Source organism: Natrix helvetica (assembly GCF_964273705.1).
Source record: "Natrix helvetica genome assembly, chromosome: 1".
NCBI classification, from domain to species: domain Eukaryota; kingdom Metazoa; phylum Chordata; class Lepidosauria; order Squamata; family Natricidae; genus Natrix; species Natrix helvetica.
In genome coordinates this window covers 48836068-48855454 of record NC_138548.1, presented here as the reverse complement: position 1 = coordinate 48855454, position 19387 = coordinate 48836068, and the positions used below count along the sequence as shown (strand labels likewise).

At 38.3% G+C, this 19387-nt stretch overlaps 1 protein-coding gene across 3 annotated transcripts; it reads left to right on the top strand.

The window, feature by feature from the left end:
• The first annotated feature begins 864 nt into the window (after window positions 1-864).
• GPR65 (G protein-coupled receptor 65) lies at window positions 865-7965 on the top strand. 3 transcript variants are annotated; one of them, XM_081938367.1, is made up of 3 exons: window positions 865-961; window positions 6227-7294; window positions 7407-7965. In XM_081938367.1, the coding sequence occupies exons 2-3, from the start codon at window positions 6374-6376 to the stop codon at window positions 7413-7415; spliced, it is 930 nt and encodes a 309-aa protein (XP_081794493.1). In that variant the 5' UTR covers window positions 865-961; window positions 6227-6373; the 3' UTR covers window positions 7416-7965. The 3 variants fall into 3 exon arrangements, with proteins under 3 accessions (XP_081794493.1, XP_081794491.1, XP_081794492.1); XM_081938365.1 differs by having other exon boundaries at window positions 6227-7965; XM_081938366.1 differs by lacking the exon at window positions 865-961 and adding an exon at window positions 1657-1712 and having other exon boundaries at window positions 6227-7965.
• The last annotated feature ends 11422 nt before the right edge of the window (window positions 7966-19387 follow it).

Genomic DNA, 19387 nt, shown 5'->3' with positions numbered 1-19387 from the left:
TATGTCGTGTATATGTCTTGGTATATGTTTTGTTATATGTATGTCGATATATTTATTTCCTATGTTTTGTTGTACGCCGCCCCGAGTCCTTCGGGAGAGGGTGCGGCTAAGAAATAAATATTTATTATTATTATTATTTATTATTATCATCTATGGTGGACTTGTATTAAAGCAAAAAAAAAATCTGGACAAAAATACGCTTGTGGTTAGAAAAGATGTCAGGAAAACATGTAGATCTTAAACATGAACCTTTTCTATTAGGTGTAGTACCAGAAAAAAATTGATAAACAAAGTGTATATTTAATATTGCATGTATTAACAGCAGCAAAGATTTTATTTTCACAGCATTGGAAAAATGAAGAAGTGCCACTAGATGAAGAGAAGAAGATATTGGACTGTGCAGAAATGGACAGATTTACACTGAAGATTAAACAGAAAGAAGATACAGAATACTACCAAACATGGAATTTATTTTATCAATGGCTGGAAAAAAGAGGTAAAGGTTGGGAATATAATTTGTATTATTAAGCAAACAAAATAACCCAGACAATATGATGTTTATTAATTTAATGTAATAGAAAATTAATAAAACTTTATTTTTAAAAAAGGTTTTCATATTTTATTACTGCACAAGAACATCCTCTAGGTTAGATAAAGAGGCTTTAATTGTAAATTAATAAAAATTGGATGAGGATAACTCTATACAGCAAAATCACAAATTTCAAATCTCCTGAGCAAAAGTGGAAATTTTGTTGAAGAGTATGGGGGTGGAGATGGGACAGCTTAACATCTCCTCCGCTTCCCTTTTTTTTTCTGCCCACAACAGTTTCCTGTTCTCTGTGAGAAACAAATTTAATCAGAAGCCTCAAACTGGCAAAGAAACAGAACCACGTTTCTCAGATTGTACTTTGCAGCATGGTTTCCTGAAATTTTGGAACAGGAAGATTAATCTGCATAAAAGGTGAGAGATACAATAGTCAATTTTAATTCAAAAGAAAAATTATTCGCTCCTGACCATTATAGTATAGTATAGTATAGTATAGTTATTATTATTGCCTTAATTGGAATTGTGACTTTTAAATATAATTGTTAGTCATACTTCACTGATGATTCAGAATCCACATCAGAGTTTTGCATTGTTAAGAGATCTTGCTACCAACTATAAAACAATATACTGTAACATAAGGAGCTGATGGAGCCTTTTTTTTTCTTTTCTTTTTTGAGCTGGGAGTTAAGCAGACAGATTGTCTTTCATCAAATTCTCTAAAGCAGGGGTGAGAAATTTTTCGTGGTCATAGGTTTGAGGCTGCAGTTGCAACCTATGTAGTTGTGGTCATCTGGCTTGGAGGCAGTTTTTCAATAGCTTAGTTTGGTTTCTTTTAAATATTAAGCCCATTACACCTATTTCCAAGCTGCATGTGAGTTTCCATGTGTCTCCCAGCAGACACGAGTGGGGAATGGAAGAAGCACCTAGCCAAATTTGGATGCTCTAGAAAAAAATCTAGAAATTAGGATCTACCTTGATTGGACATCAGGAAATCCTAGGGCGGCAGGCATTGGAAAAGAGAACCCAGAAGAAGCAAGTCATTTCAAAGACCCAGGATCTGAGCCAAGTTCTAAGAGACGTGATTTTCTTGTTTAAAGTTTAAAGTGGCTCCAAATCATCCCAGAATTTGCAACTCTCCGTTCTGAAATCATTCCTGAGTTTTCATGTAAGACCGCTGTGAATTTGATAAATGATAACTTCACACTTATATAGGATTGCTAAAATCTTAAAATCTTAGCCATTTTTATTTAAAAATATGTGTACTTAATGCATGCAATGTGTTTATTTAAATTAGTTTCCTTTCATTTCAAATAGCACATAGAAACATGATCACAGATCTGGTTTAGAGTAATAGCACAGTTGTTTAAGATTCCAGTCAGAGATTTTTGCCAAGTCTCTTTTTTGATGTCAGGGGTTGATCCTGGGATTGTCATCACGCAAGCCTTGTATTCTGACATTGATTTATGGTCTATAAAATCCATCTCATCAATTTGGAAGAAACCTCAGAGGTTAGGAAGGAGGAAGGCAGTGACAAAATATGTGACATGGTGTTGCGAAGCAAACTTCCCTTTACCTCCAACATAGTTGTGCCATGACTTCACAATGCATGTTTCATTATTTTGGTGTCCTAATTAGGAATGGATATGTGGTGTTGCAGTGGTTAGAATGCAGTACCCGAGGCAACTTCTGTTGACTTCCGGCTGCCTGCAATTGCCAGTTCAAATTTCACCAGTCTCAAGGTTAACTCAGCCTTCCATCCTTCTGAGATCGGTAAAATGAGGACCCAGATAGTTGAGGGCAATATGCTGACTTTGTAAACTGCTTAGAGAGGCTGTAAAAGCACTGTGAAGTGGTATTTAACTCTAAATGCTATTGCTATATCTATAGAGTTCACCCACCATGCTCAATGCTCAGAAACTACCAAAATATTTCATCCATTATTTGAAAACCTCCAGTGAAGAGGAACCACCTTTGCACAGAACTGACTGACAGCTGCTGCTTTAAGGAAATTCTTTCTCTTATCTAACCTGAATCTACTGGGTTGTAGTTTCAACCACCTGATTGAAAAGTTGACACAATATTCCAAGGCAGAATAGAATGGGTTGATTACTTACTATGATCTGCACTGTATGTTGTTCATAATGTACTATATATACTATGTTCTTGGCTCATGTTCAACTAGGACACCCAGATCCCTTTTACATAATCTAAACCATAAAACATAATCTCAACCAGCTCTCCTTTCATCCAATATCAGTGATGGTGAACCTATGGCACACAGAACCCTCTCTGTGGGCAAGCCAACCGTTGCTCCAGCCCAGCTCCACTGCGCATGTGTGCACACCTCCCGCTGGCCAACTGGTCTTCGGGTCTCTTCACCCATGCATGGGGACAGTGCGCATGTGGGGGATGCGCACATGTATGAACAGGGCATGCGGCACTCACATTGCATTTTGGAACCTTGCACAGGGCCCCCGCATCCAGTTTTGGCTTTCAAGTTGGTGAAGGAGGCTTTCCAGGCCCAAAGCAGGGTGTGGGGGGAACACGCATATATCCATGCCCCCATTTTGGCTTCCAGGTTGGTGCAGGAGGCCTTCCAGGCCCAAAACGGGGTGCTGGGGCAGTGCAAGATGCCACAGTGGTTAGAGTGCAGTACTGCAGGCTACTTCAACTGACTGCTAGCTGCAGTTCGGCAGTTCAAATCTCACCGGCTCAAGATTGACTCGGCCTTCCATCCTTCTGAGGTGACTAAAATGAGGACCCAGATTGTTGGAGGCAATATGCTGACTCTGTAAACTGCTTAGCAAGAGCTGTAAAATCACTATGAAACTGTAAGTCTAAGTGCTACTGCTATTGCTATTCCCCAGAAAATCAATGGGGAAGCTAGCACTGAAAGTTGCAAACTGGTTTGCACCTGCTAAGAGGATTCCTTGTGGTTTCTGGGGACTGGCCAAAAAGGTCCATGCTGAAATCAAAGTAGGATTTTGGCACAGAGCATTTGAAGCACAGGGCATTTGCAACCAACCCCTCCCTCTCAAACCAGAGGGAGACTTTTTGTCTCTGGGGACAGGCTCCAAACACCCTATGCTCTAAACACTCCATGCTTCAAACACCATGTATAAAAATCCTGGTTGGATTTTGGATGGCGCTTTCCAGACAACCCCTTTGAGAGAAAAAGGGTTGCCTCCTGGAGGGATTCAGCTCCACACAGGACTGAGTCCCCTCTAGTAGGCAACTCTTTGGCTCCATTCATTTAGTGACCCAAAAGATCACTTAACAACCTCAACCAGAATGATATCAAATGACATCTTGTTTAATGACTGCTTTGGTCAATGACTGAAGATTCGGATCTTAATTGTAGTCGTAAGTAAAAGACTGTTCCGTATCAAGTGATATGCAATAATTTTTGAAGGATTACTAAAATGAGTAAACAAGAAAACAAGACCAGAAACTCAACTAAATTGACTAGTCAAGTTCCAAAGCTGCTCTATATAAACTTAACAAAACATTGTATGAGGTATGTTTCTTTCCAGGTGTTCCAATTCAGGGTGTGACTGACAGGCTACCAAGGCTCTTCAGTCCTATAGACTAGTTGGTTAGGTTGCCACAGATATAGAGTATTTAGATTTCAGCAAATCTTTTGACTAAGTTTTTCATAGCATCCTTATTTTAAAAAATTATTACAATGTGGATTTGGCAACTCGACTATTAGGTGGATTCACAATTGGCTCAAGGATTGTACTAAAATGGTGGTTATAAACAGTATCAAATCTACCTGGCGCGGCACCTTAAGCAAGATGCTGTAGTATTCTGACCTGGGTTCAGTATGGTTCAATGTTTTTGTAAATGATATGGATTTGAGGGAATGCTTACCCAATTTGCTGATGATACAAAGTTAGGAGGATTGGTTAATAATTGGCAGGGGGAGAACAACATTACAGCTTTAAAATGACAGCACTACAGCTTTAAAACAGCACTACAGCTTTAAAATGAACTGATAAGTTTAAATCTGAGCAGAAAGAAATATAATGAAATATAATAGGTAGAAATATAAAATGATGCAACTATGTTAGAACAACAAAGGAAACATATACAGAATGAAGAAAATCTTCTCAAGGGTTGAACATGTGAGAAGGATTTAGTTGCCTAACAGATCACAAACTCAACTTCTATTTGCAATGTAATGCAGTTGTGAAGGCCAGCAACACCTTGAAGAACACCAAGAGTATCACACAATTCAGATTGTGGAAAGTACTTATCCCACTCTACCTGCCTTAGTCAGACTTCACAGAGTATTGTGTTCCTTTCTGCATCTCCCTGTTTTAAAAGGGGCACTGATAACTTGGAGTAATTCCAAAGAAGGCCTACCATGATGACTAGAAATCTACAAGGAACAGTTAAAAGACTAGGTATGTTTAAATTGCAGAAAAGAAGATTGAGAGGAGATATCAAAATGTAAAGGATTTGAGCTCATTCTCACTTCTAGAATGAATGGGATGAAACTTCAAGGAAGTAGATGCAGATTAGATATTAGGAAGAACTTCTTGATAGTCATATCTATCTATCAGTGGAATAGTTTAACTCATTGAATGGTTTCTTCACTGTATGTTTTCAAATAAAGGATGGATAGTCATTTATCAGGATGGTGTAGTGAATCTTGCACTAGTTTGGGATAGCTTGGACTTGATGACCTCTTGGGTCACTTCCAGTTTAATTGTTCAATGATTTGTAAGGGGGTGGGAAGTAGCAGAAAAGTATACTATGCTTATATTAAGTGGAACTAATTTTACTAGGTTGAAAATTGTTAGAAGCCAAATCAAGCAGTATTTCTCCATAATAGCACTGTGTTAATATTTCAAGGTTGCTTCCAGATAACATTAATTGATGCCACCCTAGCAAAGCCAACTTTTTTCAACAAATTCACAATATTCAGCTGTTTGGGAATGACCATTTTTCTCCATTTGTACATTTGTTTGACCATTTGTCCATTTGTTTCAGAATATGCCAATTCTGGAGTGACAAATGCTTACGCATTGATGTCTACAAACCTTGCACACCTCCATTCCTGGGCTCCTGAACACTTTCTTTTATTTCCTGTATATGAAATACAGCAACAGTTAGTTGAATCACTGTATCCCTTGAGTTGGAAAAGAAACATTTAGGCCATCATCCAAAACATTGCTTAGTGCAGAAGTCAAAATTAAAGCAATAACAGATTTATTTATAGAGATAGTTGAGACAGTTATTCTTCTACCATCAGAAACTTTAGCTCAAGGAAGAGGAACCTGCAGCCTATGGGACTCTTTTGCTTGTATGTCTTCTCCCATTTGATTCAACACAGCTAAAAAGCTTTTCATTGCTGTTCTGATTCTTCTTATATGTGGTTCTGAGTACTGCCAAAGCATAGGAGAATATATATTAGTTTTTTTTCCTCTCAGAGATTTTTCTTGCCTTGTTATGTAGCCAATCTTTTATGTAGTTCAATAGTCAATCCAGCTTTTGTTCACTTCATGCGTTTTTTTAAAAGGAAAGAAATGGATTTGAATTCATCTGCCAGGCTGGGATGGAGGGGAGGACATATTATTTCATCACTTTAAAAAAATGCTTTGAAATTTTGTGAAAGTTCTCTTTTTCAAAGTAGCTCAAGAATCTATTAGATGTTTTCTTTTTATCTTGCAGGCTAAGTGATGGAATTTTTAACTGAACAGTTATAATCCAAAGAACGGGAATCTCGGATCGTCCCTCTTGCTTTCCACCTATGAAAGCCATGAAAAATACATAAATTCCTGTGCTTTTCCTTCCCAGTTGAGTCAGCCAGTATTAACAATGAGCATTGGCTATAATCTTAACTGCAGCTTTTATGACAAACTAGATACAAAATTGTTTCCTTTTTTCTACAGCATCCTGATGATTATCAGCATTCCTGCTAATCTATTATCACTTTACATTTCCTACTGTCAAATCCAGAAAAAAAATGAGCTGGGCATTTATCTCTTCTGTTTATCATTAGCCGACCTATTATACACAATGACGCTACCATTATGGATTTATTATGCTCAAAACGGGGATGACTGGACCTTCTCCCTACAGCTTTGCAGGTTATCTGCTTTTCTTCAATATCTAAATTATTACACCAGCTCAGGATTTCTTACCTGCATCTCCCTGGATAGGTACTTAGCCATAGTTCACCCTTTGAGGTTCCAGACTTTGCGATCAAGAAGATTTGCCCTGCTGATGTCCTTTTTAGTTTGGGCTTTTGAAATAATGTCAAACTTTCAGATTTTATATAGAACTGACTTCTTCTATGAACTTGCAAATAAAACCATAAAGCATGTTTCATGCTATGACACATATCCTTTACAAAAATGGCAAGCTTACTTCAATTTTTACCGCATCTGTGTGGGGTATGCATTCCCACTAGCTGTCATGATATTCTGCTACCTCAAAATATACCAGGCTGTGAAGCATAATCAAGCAACTCAAGACTGTGACAAGAAGAAAATCAATCATTTATTACTAGGCATCATCATAACCTTTTTTCTTTGCTTTACTCCATATCACATCGTCCTATTTCTACGGAGTATCTTGGAGCCAAATAACTGCGATTATATTCAGTATCTATTTGTACCGTATAGAATTACAACAGCCTTGACAAGCATAAATTGTATAGCTGACCCAATTCTTTACTGTTTTGTGAATGAAACTGGAAGAGCAGATATCTGGAACATACTCAAATGCAGTTTTTTTGTCAGCCGGACAGAAGCACAGCAATCCAGTGTTTCACAAAACAAAACCATAAAAGTTACAGAATCTGCAGAATTCTTATAATCCAAGAGTAAGTGTCTTGGGGTCTTCCAAGTGTTGCTGAACTACACTGGGAGATATGATTCACCAACATATGGAGTATCGAATGGTTTCTGTCCTCAATGTATCTTTAATGCTGCATTCTGCCAAAATGAAATGCAAGAAAAATTTTATTTGTCCTGATATCAACCAAGAGCCAGATCTATCTTCAGATCAACAAAGGGACTGCTTATGAGGATTTGCCGCACATTTTTTAAAAATTATTGAGTTCTCCTGCACTTTTTTTTCCTTTGTTCTTCTCTCAGGGAGAAGGAATCTGAATATGAAGAAAGCCCCATTTCCATCACCCATTTTGTTAGAAACCATTGCATAAATTGTAAACCCAGGCTATAGCTTTGGAATGGAGTTATGGTTTGCATTTTTTATGCTGTGAAACTAAATTATTTCAGAAAGGCTGGTTTAGATCTTGTGCTACATCATTGTGTAAAAAAATTATGGAATTAAATTGAAAGATATTCCAGTATTCAACTATTTTGAGGCATAATTGGCTTTTCCAACAAGGGGACCTCCAGACATTGTGGACTACAATTTTGCCTATGCTTTGAAATTAAACTCCCTTCATTTCAATATTTGAATATTCTTTAAAAGATTGCCTTGTCGGGTATGTAGATTTCAATATGCAAAATGGCAACGAGCCATATCTGCCTCTCTAAAGACATGCTGGTAATGTCACTGAAGGATCAATTCCTAAATGCATAACTTTTTGAAAAACCTTTATATGTACATTTCAAACAACCATGCTGTAGTACCCAAGGAGGGTAGCTCTATAATGCTATCACAAAAGTGAGTGGAGAAGATAGGGACTGCTCATTAATCCTTACTTTTGGAGATCTATACATGCAGGAGCAACAGACAGCTGGGGGGGGGGGAGAAAAATTGGGGGAAGGGTACTTAGATTGCAAAAAATACAGTATATAATTATGTTCAAAAATTATAATTAATACATTCCCTGCTCCAGAAACTCTACAGCACTCAAATCCCCAAGTCCTTCTAGATCAGACAATTTTACCATTTTCTAGAAAAAATAAGAGTTATCTTTGTCAAAGAGGGCAAGTTGTTCTAAAACAGGGGTGTCCAAACTTGGGAACTTTAAGACTTGTGGACTTCAACTCCCAGAATTCCCCAGCCAGCATGGCTGGCTGGGGAATTCTGGGAGTTGAAGTCCACAAGTCTTAAAGTTCCCAAGTTTGGACACCCCTGTTCTAAAGTAAGGTAACACAAAAGTTGCTTGTTTTAGAATCCCCCTGTCACATTGCACCTCTTGATAGGTGGAGTACTTCAGGAGGATTTCTATGTGCTCCTGGATTGGAATTTATGGGATAACATAAAGGTAAAGGTTCCCCTCACAGTTATGTGTATGTGTTAGGGGGCAAAGCTCATCTCCGTTTCAAAGCCAAAGAGCCAGTGCTGTCCAAAGACATCTCCACGGCCATGTGGTCAGCATGACTAAATGCTAAAGGCGCATGGAACACTGTTACCTTCCCACCAAAGGTAGTCTCTATTTTTCTACTTGCATTTTACATGCTTTCAAACTGCTAGGTTGGCAGAAGCTGGGACAAGTAACGGGAGCTCACTCCGTTATGTGGCGCTAGGGATTCAAACCTCCAAACTGCCGACCTTTCTGATCAACAAGCTCAACGTCTTAACCACTGAGCTATCGACTCCCATTTATGGAATAGGTGATCTCAAAGATACCCTAAGTCATATAAGTCATATAGATAATAGCCAGCACTTTGAGTAGCATTTTGAAACATATCAGTAGCGAGTGCAAATTCGACTATCCAGTAAGAATACAGGGCTACTGTACAGACAAGAAGCTAGGATGAGGACAGAAACAAGATGAGAAATGCCTCCAGTAGTGGCAGCAGAAGATTAGTAAATGGTTGGGTCTCAGTTCCTTCTCCCACAGAGTTATCACTCAGTACAATTAGTACACTGGTACTACTAAAACCATTTTCATCTTTCACTCCTTCCTTCATGCCACCTGTAGCAAGATTCTCCAGCTTATTTCTCTTCCCCTGCAATAGCAGCTGCTTGCAGAAAAACAGACACTAATCACTGTTTTTAAAGTCTGGCAAAGTTGCCATGGCCAAATATGAGTAGGACAGAGACTGGGTGTCCGAGAAGGGTACCCGAAGGAGGGCAATTTTCAAGTTGCTCAAGTGATAAGTTACCCAAGTACACAGGTTCCTCAAGTGACAAGTTGTTCAAATGGTGGCGTAGAAATGTTTCACACCTGTCACTTATCATTTCAACTATTTCTGAACTCAGTTCTACTGGTGTTCTGTAAGCCAAAGTGATAGGGAGAACAGTAAATCCGTCTACCAATCTTCACTGAGAAAACTCTGCCCTAAGTTATCACATCTGAAAGATCGCTGCGGTGGATGAATCTCCCAGCTATCATCCAATCTGTTATTCTGTCAGCTGAGATGTTCTTGGCCAAAGGTTAATCAGTCATCTAGCAGACTGCTAGATAGGTTTACCATTCTTTTTTGTCATTTGGACTAGGAGGACTGACCAGCAAACCTCTTGTCAATTTCATCCCAGTTCCCAGATATCTCAAATATTGGGAGAAATGCTGGCAGAAAGTGGCTCTAACAGTAAGAGGTATCCCTTGGAGTATACAAAATTGTGTTAGAATAGGCAGAATGATACGGCCTTTCTGCGTTGACACAAAAGGACAATCATGTGAAAGCAACTGTCATATTATTCCTGTACGGAAAATGAAATTCTTGAATTATCCTGTGGCACATATAGGACCTAGCCTGCCAGAGTTCCAAAACACAAGTGTGTCATGGTTCTGAATAATGGGCCCAATCAATTCCAGACTCTGAAGTGGTAGATGTTCTCAAAGATCCATTTTATTGGGTACATGATATCGGCATGTTCAAATGTGAAACCAACTCTAAATATTTCCTGTGTTTTGTTATAATAAAAGAAATGGATATCACCCACCCAATCCTAGTGTCACTCATCAGAGGGTAGAACAAGAAGCAATGGGTGGAAACTAATCAAGGAGAGAAGCAACTTAGAACTGAGGAGAAATTTCCTGACAGTGAGAACAATTAATCAGTGGAACAGCTTGCCTCCAGAAGTTGTGAATGCCCCAACACTGGAAGTCTTTAAGAAGATGTTGGATAGCCATTTGTCTGGAACGGTATAGGGTTTCCTGCCTAGGCAGGGGGTTGGACTAGAAGACCTCCAAGGTCCCTTCCAACTCTACTATTGTATTGTATTGTATCACGTTAACCAACCAGTAGCTGGCAGGCTGCTCAGCTACTCCCTCCCGCCGTCATAAGCTCTCATTGAGGTGACCTTGATTTCCATGGGCCTGATCATTGTTATGTCTGGCACCTGGGAACAAATTATTCCACACCCCATAGTTCCCTCTCACCTCATATGTATGGCAACTAAGAAATGAAGTAAAAAGAACATGGCTTCAGCTAAAGTTATATTGAGAGTTGACAGAGTGTTTTCAAACATATAAATGGGTCAGAGTGATCGGGACTCTCATAACATTTTTTGTAAAAAGACATCTGCAGGCCCTTTGCTAATGAAAAGTGAATCACATCTAGACTTTACATCGGAAGGATTTATCCTGAAAAAATAAGCAGACATGCCAACGGCCCAAGATGAAATGGCTGCGAAGGGCAGCCAACGATGAATGGAATGGGAGGGGGGATTATGCTTGCAGCATAGTGCACTGTCCAACTGGAATGGAGCATTAGAGTTGTTTTGCAGAAGTGGAAATACCACTTTTGAAATAGAGCAGGAGTGTCCAAACTTGGCAACTTTAAGACTTGTGGACTTCCACTTCCAGAATTCCCCAGCCAGCAGAGCTGGCTGGGGAATTCTGGGAGTGGAAGTCCACAAGTCTTAAAGTTGCCAAGTTTGGACACCCCTGAAATAGACTAACAAATGATGGGTGGAGCTGCCTTCCCAACAGGTCAGAGCAGGTTGATTACAATACTGTCTTTGACAATTGTTTAATGAGGAGTCCTTGGTGCTTTGTGAGTTTCGCGGTTTCATTACCTGACTGGGTAATATCCTCAGTGCCTGTAAGTGCGAGTTTCATTACCTGACTGGGTAATATCCTCAGTGCCTGTAAGTGCGAGGTTTGCTCCCTGTTTACATAGAGTAGCTTGCCATGTCTATATACTGTAATTTAACAAGCAATTAATTTAATTTAAATTAATGTAATTTAATGAGCTTAGTATAATTAGTGTAATGGTTTGATGAGGCTTCTCTCTACCAAGATTAGGAGGATATTTGAATAACCCTAAGTCATTTCGAAAGGATAAAATAATCTAACTTTCAAGGTAGCACCTTAGGTCCTTATCCTCTTTACGCATATTTTTGATTATAAAAAAATAAGGCTTGGGGAAATTTTGATTGATTCTAAGAAATTTTGGCTTCAAATTGGAGCAATGTCCTGAATTGTCCTCTTATGTTTCAGTAGAATACTTCTTTGCATTTCTCATAATTAAAATAAAATTAAAATATTATATAGAATACAGTGATAGATATCAACACAGATGGTTTGAAAGATGGAATAGACAAATTCAGAAAACATAAAACAATTCAAACCATTAGTAATTTACCTAGGATTAGAATAGAAATGGCTGAACTATCTCCTCAGGCAACTTATAGATATTCTGGTCTATTTATATTTGTATTTATTCATGTATTTATTTACATCTTTTATTTATTTAAAATTTTATATCACCTAAGATTCTAAGACTCCAACCAATTTACAGGCCAAGAAATACCTCACACAAAACTATCAATTTTTTCTCCTTATCCCAATGAAATCTGTAAAACCCCATTCATTTAAAATGAACAGAAATTTCCTTGCCCTCAATTAAAACCCCTGTTAATAAAGTCCTGCTCAGGTCTGATAAATGTTTCTAAAACAGCCCAAATCCTTGGTCAGGCAACATTGGGAGCTGTTAAAGTTGCTAGAAATCAGTTTCAAAGAAACTGTAGATGAACTTTTCAGTCTGAATTCCACTATTTCCTTGGAATCTAAGAAGCTACAAGAGTTGATTTATAAATTGCACACTAGGAGAGACAGGAATCCGAAAGTAATAGTTAGATTTCTTTACTTGGGTATGGCAGCTTGAAACTGGAGCAAGTATTTAATTAATATACACTTCTATAAAGCTCACCAAGTACTTACAGGTAGTCCTTAGATTATGACCACTCATTCAGCAACTGTTCAAACTTATGACAGTGATGAACAAGAAGGGCTTATGACCAGTCCTCAAATTCCAGCTGTTGCAGTATCCTATGGTCATGTATTGATGCTTAGGTGCTTAGCAACTGGATCACAGTCTTGATGGTTGCAGCAACTCATAGTCATGTGGTTATCATTTGTGACCTTCTCTGTGAGCTTCCTATGAGCAAAGGCAATGGAGAAGCCAGCAGAAGTCACTTCAGGAAGTTGCTCTGTTGCTTTTTCTTCCAAACAATTTCTGGGTGGCAGGGTGAATGTGGAACCTGGGTACCCTTCCCACACTCATGCTGGGAGAAAGCACCCCATCTGCCCTCATTTGGAAGTTCACAGAAAGTCGCAAATAACAGTCATGTAAGTCCTCACTTAACCACCCGCAAATCCTGGGAGTGCAGGATTTTTGTCAGTAAGTGGTACAGTTATGTGGCATCACATTACTAAACAAAGGTTACCTATACAATTCCCACAGCAAAGCTTGAGAATCGCCAAACCTGATTAAGGAAGGGACAAAGGAAAGAAAGTCTATGTTCTTGTGGTTACTGGTAGTCTTCATTTAGCAACTGCCTCGTTTATGTTGTAACCATGTGCAGTTACAACAGTGATGAAAAACTAACATTGTAACCAAACCTCATATTTACAACTTTGCAAGCTTGTAAACAAAGGAAAACCAAAATAAGATCATAGTGCCAGTCATGGTTCTAATTAGCAACAGCTTAATGACTGAGTTACCGGCCGAAATTGTGGTTGATAAATAGCAATAGCACTTAGACTTCACAGTGTTTTACAGCCTTCTCTAAGCGGTTTACAGAGTCAGCATATTGCATATCCTCATTGTTTCCACCTCGGAAGGATGGAAGGCTAAATCAACCTTCAGCTGGTGAGACTCGAACTCCTGAACTGCTGGCAACTGGCAGTCAGCAGAAGTAGCCTGCAGAACTGCATTCTAACCAGAGGTGGGTTGCTCCTGGTTCGGCCCGGATTTGGCAAACTGGTAGTGACGGCAGTGGGACACTCTGCCTACCCACTCGGATGCTTCTGCGCATGCGGGAGCACAAGTGAAACGGTAGCGCTGGGATTTGCAACCCATCTCTGATTCTAACCACCGCACTACCATGGCTCCTGAGGATTATCTCTATTTGCACAGAGGATTTACTTCATTAGTATTTTTATGCCTATTATTCTTACGGCCTGTGAGAAATACTTTGAAACAGGAAGGACAAACTCTAAATTTCTTCTAGATGAAGAAAAAGAATTGCTTCCTTTGATCTGACTGAAAGGAAGCCAGTTTTATTTGCACTGCAGAAAAGGTTCCTCTAACTTTTGTAGAAAGTCTCAATATTTTATTGTTTTCCATGCACTCAACCTCTATAATGTCATGTTAAAAAAAATTAATCTCATCTTATTACTATGCTTCAGATATTTTAAGTTGATTGACAACTCATGAAGGAAGTTTATCTGGAAAGGACAATCTCTTGTTTTTCTTCATTCCAAAATGTATCTGTCATATGACAGAACAAATAATTTCCAGCTTTAGTATTGAATAAACAATTTTACTTCTATTGCTTTACAAATTCAAGTATGCCAAATACATATGACAATGCATACATATGGGCTCCAGCACGCATCCGAAAGCTCGGAAGACTAAACCACTGGTCCTGATGATTAATCCCGGATTGGATCCTGCTATTTTTTAGTTGCATGTTTTTATTATTTTCTTTGTTCAGTCAACACAGGAAACCAAAAGCGTTGATAAGACCTAATATGGCAATTATTCATTTAGTGGGACTGGCTGACTCTCCTTTTTCAAGACCAGGGGTAGTGGAGAGGATGATTTGCAGACTTCTGATAACGTTTTGGAACATTGATGGCTAAGGCAGAGCCAAATAGAGAATTAACATTTACTTCATGAAAGATGCTGGCAGGAAAACTTTAAAATGTTGCTAAGTATGTTCTCATCTTAAATAACATTTCTGGGATAGTAGGCTGATTAAAAGGTAATAAAATCCTTTTTCAGTTTTGAATCCTTGGAAGTCATTCAACAGAACATAAATCTGTCTGTTGGCAGTGAAGAAATTGTCCTAGGGAAATTACAGATGCTTTCCTAGAATGCCGATGTTGAGACTGTTCAGAGAGATACAGAGAACAATTTGTTGTGTCTGAAGTAAATAATTAACTTGCAGGTAATGGCCTCTTTTGTATCAAAAGTGTATGTATCCTTAATTCTTTGCCTTGTCAGGGAATGAGAATTAATTAATACAAACATTTTTCTGTTGCACAATTTGGTCAGTTTGTTTTACTTTAAGGGCTTGCCCTTTATCAGAGTGCATGTCAAGAATATGTGATTTAGCTGGAGTTTCTCCATAGGCCTTAATGGAATTGGTAGGCCTGTCTTTGTATTTTTGTAACACTTCCAAGTACTTGTAGAACAGATTCCTGTTCCTGTTCCAGTTCCTAAAAATTTGGAGAGATGCTGCCAAAGGTTTTTTTCCCTTTTATTATTATCTGCTATTATCTGGAATTGGTATAAGGCAGTTTTCTTGCAGCAATAAGAAGAAAAGAATACAGTATTATAACTTATTTCCAGAGTGTGTGTGCCTAAGGTCTTGGTATGCTAGAATAGTTAAATTTTAGATTAGGTTAAGAAACATTAATTCATATACTGTTTTCACAATAACCAAACTAATATTTTGATTTGTGTGTGTGTGTGATAGTTTCAACTGAACACTCAGTACTTTGCAGGTTCTTTGTAGACCCACTGAATTTAAAGTAACAGCAAGACTTTACTGGTTACATTGCACACTTGCTCTTTCTCTCACAGAGCACACTCATTCAAGGTTGAAAGATGGGGTCCTTGATGCTTTCTTAGCTTGGTTGTTTTCTTGCAGATGTTTCATTACCAAAAGTAGGTAAAATCACCAGCACTGATTATGCTACTTAGTTTGGGTAACAAATAGCAAAGCTCAGAGAGTATCAAGGAGTTCTCCATACTGAGAGAGAGTGAGGGAGGGAGAGCACTTATATACAATACAATACAATAGCAGAGTTGGAAGGGACCTTGGAGGTCTTCTAGTCCAACCCCCCTGCCTAGGCAGGAAACCCTATACCGTTCCAGACAAATGGCTATCCAACATCTTCTTAATGTCTGCCAGTGTTAGGACATTCACAACTTCTGGAGGCAAGCTGTTCTACTGATTAATTGTTCTAACTGTCAGGAAATTTCTCCTCAGTTCTAAGTTGCTTCCCTCCTTGATTAGTTTCCATCCATTGCTTTTTGTTCTACCTTCAGGTGCCTTGGAGAATAGTTTGACTCCCTCTTCTTTGTGGCAACCCCTGAGATATTGGAACACTGCTAAGATGTCTCCCCTAGTCCTACTTTTCATAAACTAGACATACCCAGTTCCTGCAACTGTTCTTCATATGTTTTAGTCTCCAGTTCCCTAATCAGCTTTGTTGCTCTTCTCTGCACTCTTTCTAGAGTCTCCACATCTTTTCTACATCGTGACAACCAAAACTGAATGCAGTATTCCAAGTGTAGCCTTACCAAGGCATTATAAAGTGGTATTAACACTTCACGTGATCTTGATTCTATCCCTCTGTTGATGCAGCCTAGGACTGTGTTGGCTTTTTTGGAAGCTGCTGCACACTGCTGGCTCATATTTAAATGGTTGTCCACTAGGACTCCAAGATCCCTCTCAGAGTTACTACTATTGAGCAAGGTATCACCTATACTGTACCTGTGCATTTCATTTTTCTTGCCTAAATGTAGAAGCTTACTCTTTTCACCATTGAATTTCATTTTGTTAGATAGTGCCCCATGCTCAGGTTTGTCAAGATCCTTCTGTGTCTTAAGCCTGTCTTCTGGAGTGTTGGCTATTCCTGCCAGTTTGGTGTCATCTGCAAATTTGATGAGTTCCCCATTTATTCCCTCATCCAAATCATTGATGAAGATGTTGAAGAGTACTGGGCCTAAAACAGAGCCTTGGGGTACTCCACTGCTTCACAGTGCTTTACAGCCCTCTCTAAGCAATTTACAGAGTCAGCATGTTGGCCCCAACAATGTGGGTCCTCATTTTACTGACCTCAGAAGGGTGGAAGGCTGAGTCAATCTTCAGCTGGTGAGAATCGAACTACTGGCAGTTGGTAGAATTAGCCTGCAATAATGCATTCTAATCACTGTGTCATCACAGCATAGATAGATAGATAGATAGATAGATAGATAGATAGATAGATAGATAGATAGATAGATAGATGATAGATGATAGATAGATGATAGATGATAGATAGATAGATAGATAGATAGATAGATAGATAGATAGATAGATAGATAGATAGATAGATAGATAGATAGATAGATAGATAGATAGATTTTAATTTGTTATTTTTAAAAAATTAATTGATGGAATTCTGTATTATTAATATTAGCTTGATATCTTAGAAATAACTATCCTAAAAGCCAGTCTATTTTTTAAAGAAAACTGAACATTTAAATTCAGTGATCATAGCAACATGAATTAAAGACAGTATTTTTATTTTATATTTATTTATCATACTTATAAGTAATACTTATATAATAAATATACATAAATAATTATATTTATTTATATTGATCTATATATTTATATTACTACTAACTAATATACCAAGTGACTCTGAATCTGTACTATATCACTTGTATCTATCTCCATAAACTCTCTTCTCCATTTGTTGTTCTGCAATGTAGCTCAGGAAGCTTTTGAGCACTTCTTTCACTAGAGGGCAGCTTAATATTTGGATATAACATGAGATTATGAAAATATTACTAGGGAAAATTGAGTGGCATAGTCTCTTGATTGCAGTAGTTAATTGTAGTTGTATGTTTTCCTGAAGAGGTATGTGCATCAGTCCTCAAATATACTTAAAGAAATAAACAAACATTATTAACTTTTATGAATCCACATTAGAGTAAAAGAGGCATTTAGGTCTTAGATCTTCAGCAAACTGTCATTTATATTTTAATGCATTGTTATTATAGTTCAATTTCATGGATATGAAGTGATGCTCTGAAGACTTTCTATCTTGATTGACAAAGGAACACAGCTAATTTCATTCTTGTACATCTTGATAGGAGGATAGGGTGGGGGAATCACCATGCTGCTCAAATACCAAGAACAAAAAGTCTTGTGTCAACACTGTAAAAATAACAACAGTTTGTATCATTCTATTATTCCCAGAATTCCTGATGGACTGACGTACATGGCTGAAAACAGAATTCCAGACTGCACTTTGACCAAGTATTTATTTATTGGCTTCTGTAAAGATTAGAACAAACTCAGGGGACAAAATGTAAACATGCAAACAAATAGGACAGGTAGACTCCAACAGATAGTTAGGACTGAAGAAAGAACAATTGCAACCAGCTTGACTTTCATATAAGACCTATATATTGCACAGGTCAGAATGAGGGCTGGGAAAATATCTACCCCTCACATCCTCGACATAAACTTTTAAACTCCTCCTCTTGGGATGCTGCTATAGGACTTTTCATGCCAAAATAACTAGACACAGGAATAATTTCTTCCCCCATGCCATCATTCTACCGAACACCTAATTCTCACAATAGTGTGGTTGTACTGTGATTATTTTTCCTTCTTATTATCTTCTCCCCCCCCCCCCAATTCCTCTATTGGTATTAGGATGATATATTCTTTACATGGACTGTACACCGCCCGAGTCCCTTTCGGGAGAGGGGGCGGTCTAGAAGCACGGTAAAATAAATAAATAAATAAATAAATTCTCTTGCTTTGCATGTACACTGACAGTTTCTGCACTGGAGACAAAGTCCTTGTGTTTCTAATCACATTTGGCCAAATAAAGTATTCTATTATCTATTTTCACAGGTAACTTTCCATTGTTGTGACTGCATGTCTTGCATCCTTTGGAAATCCCAGCTCCGATCGCACCAAGAATTTCTACTAACATATGCAACGCAAAAATCACCATAGGTATCTTTAATGTAGGGGTAAACATCCATTCTGTAGCAAAAGATTGCATGTGAAGAAAATATATGACAGGGATGCATCAATGGAGTTAGCCTGAAATAGTTGTTTCTTTGGAAATGGAGGGCTGGTTTTTTTCTTGGTGTCTCAAATCAACTGGTGGGTTAAACTATTTTAACTTTTAATTATTATCAAGATTTATATCTTGGAATAGCGGACTTGAAAGGCCATCTAGTCCAACTCCCTGCTCAAGGAGGAGATCCTATACCATTTCTAACAAGTAGCTATCCAGTCTCTTCTTGAAAGTCTCCAGTGATGCAGTGCCAATAACTTCTGAAGAGAAGCTGTTCCATTGGTTGATTGTTCTCACTGTCAGAAAATTTATCCTTATTTCTAGGTTGAATCTCTCCTTGTTCCATTCCCATTCATTTTTCCTTTTCTGGCCTTTGGGTGCTTTGGAAAATAGGTTGTTCATCTCCTCTCTGTGACATTGGATTTGAAAATACAATGAAAACTTATTCCAGCAACTTGCCACTTACCATAAGTTCAGAAGCACACACCTGTAGGAGTATAGGGTCACATACAGCCTGTGGGATGGTCACCCTTCCCCCATTGCCTTAATGTTCCTTTATTTAGACTTCCAGTTTTATTATAATGTGTAAGTAGTCATTCATTTTAAATCCCTTTTAAGATGTGATTCCTCAAACAATAGAGTAATTATGAGGCTTGATTAAAGGAAAAGATGATTAGCACTACCAACCAGCCAAA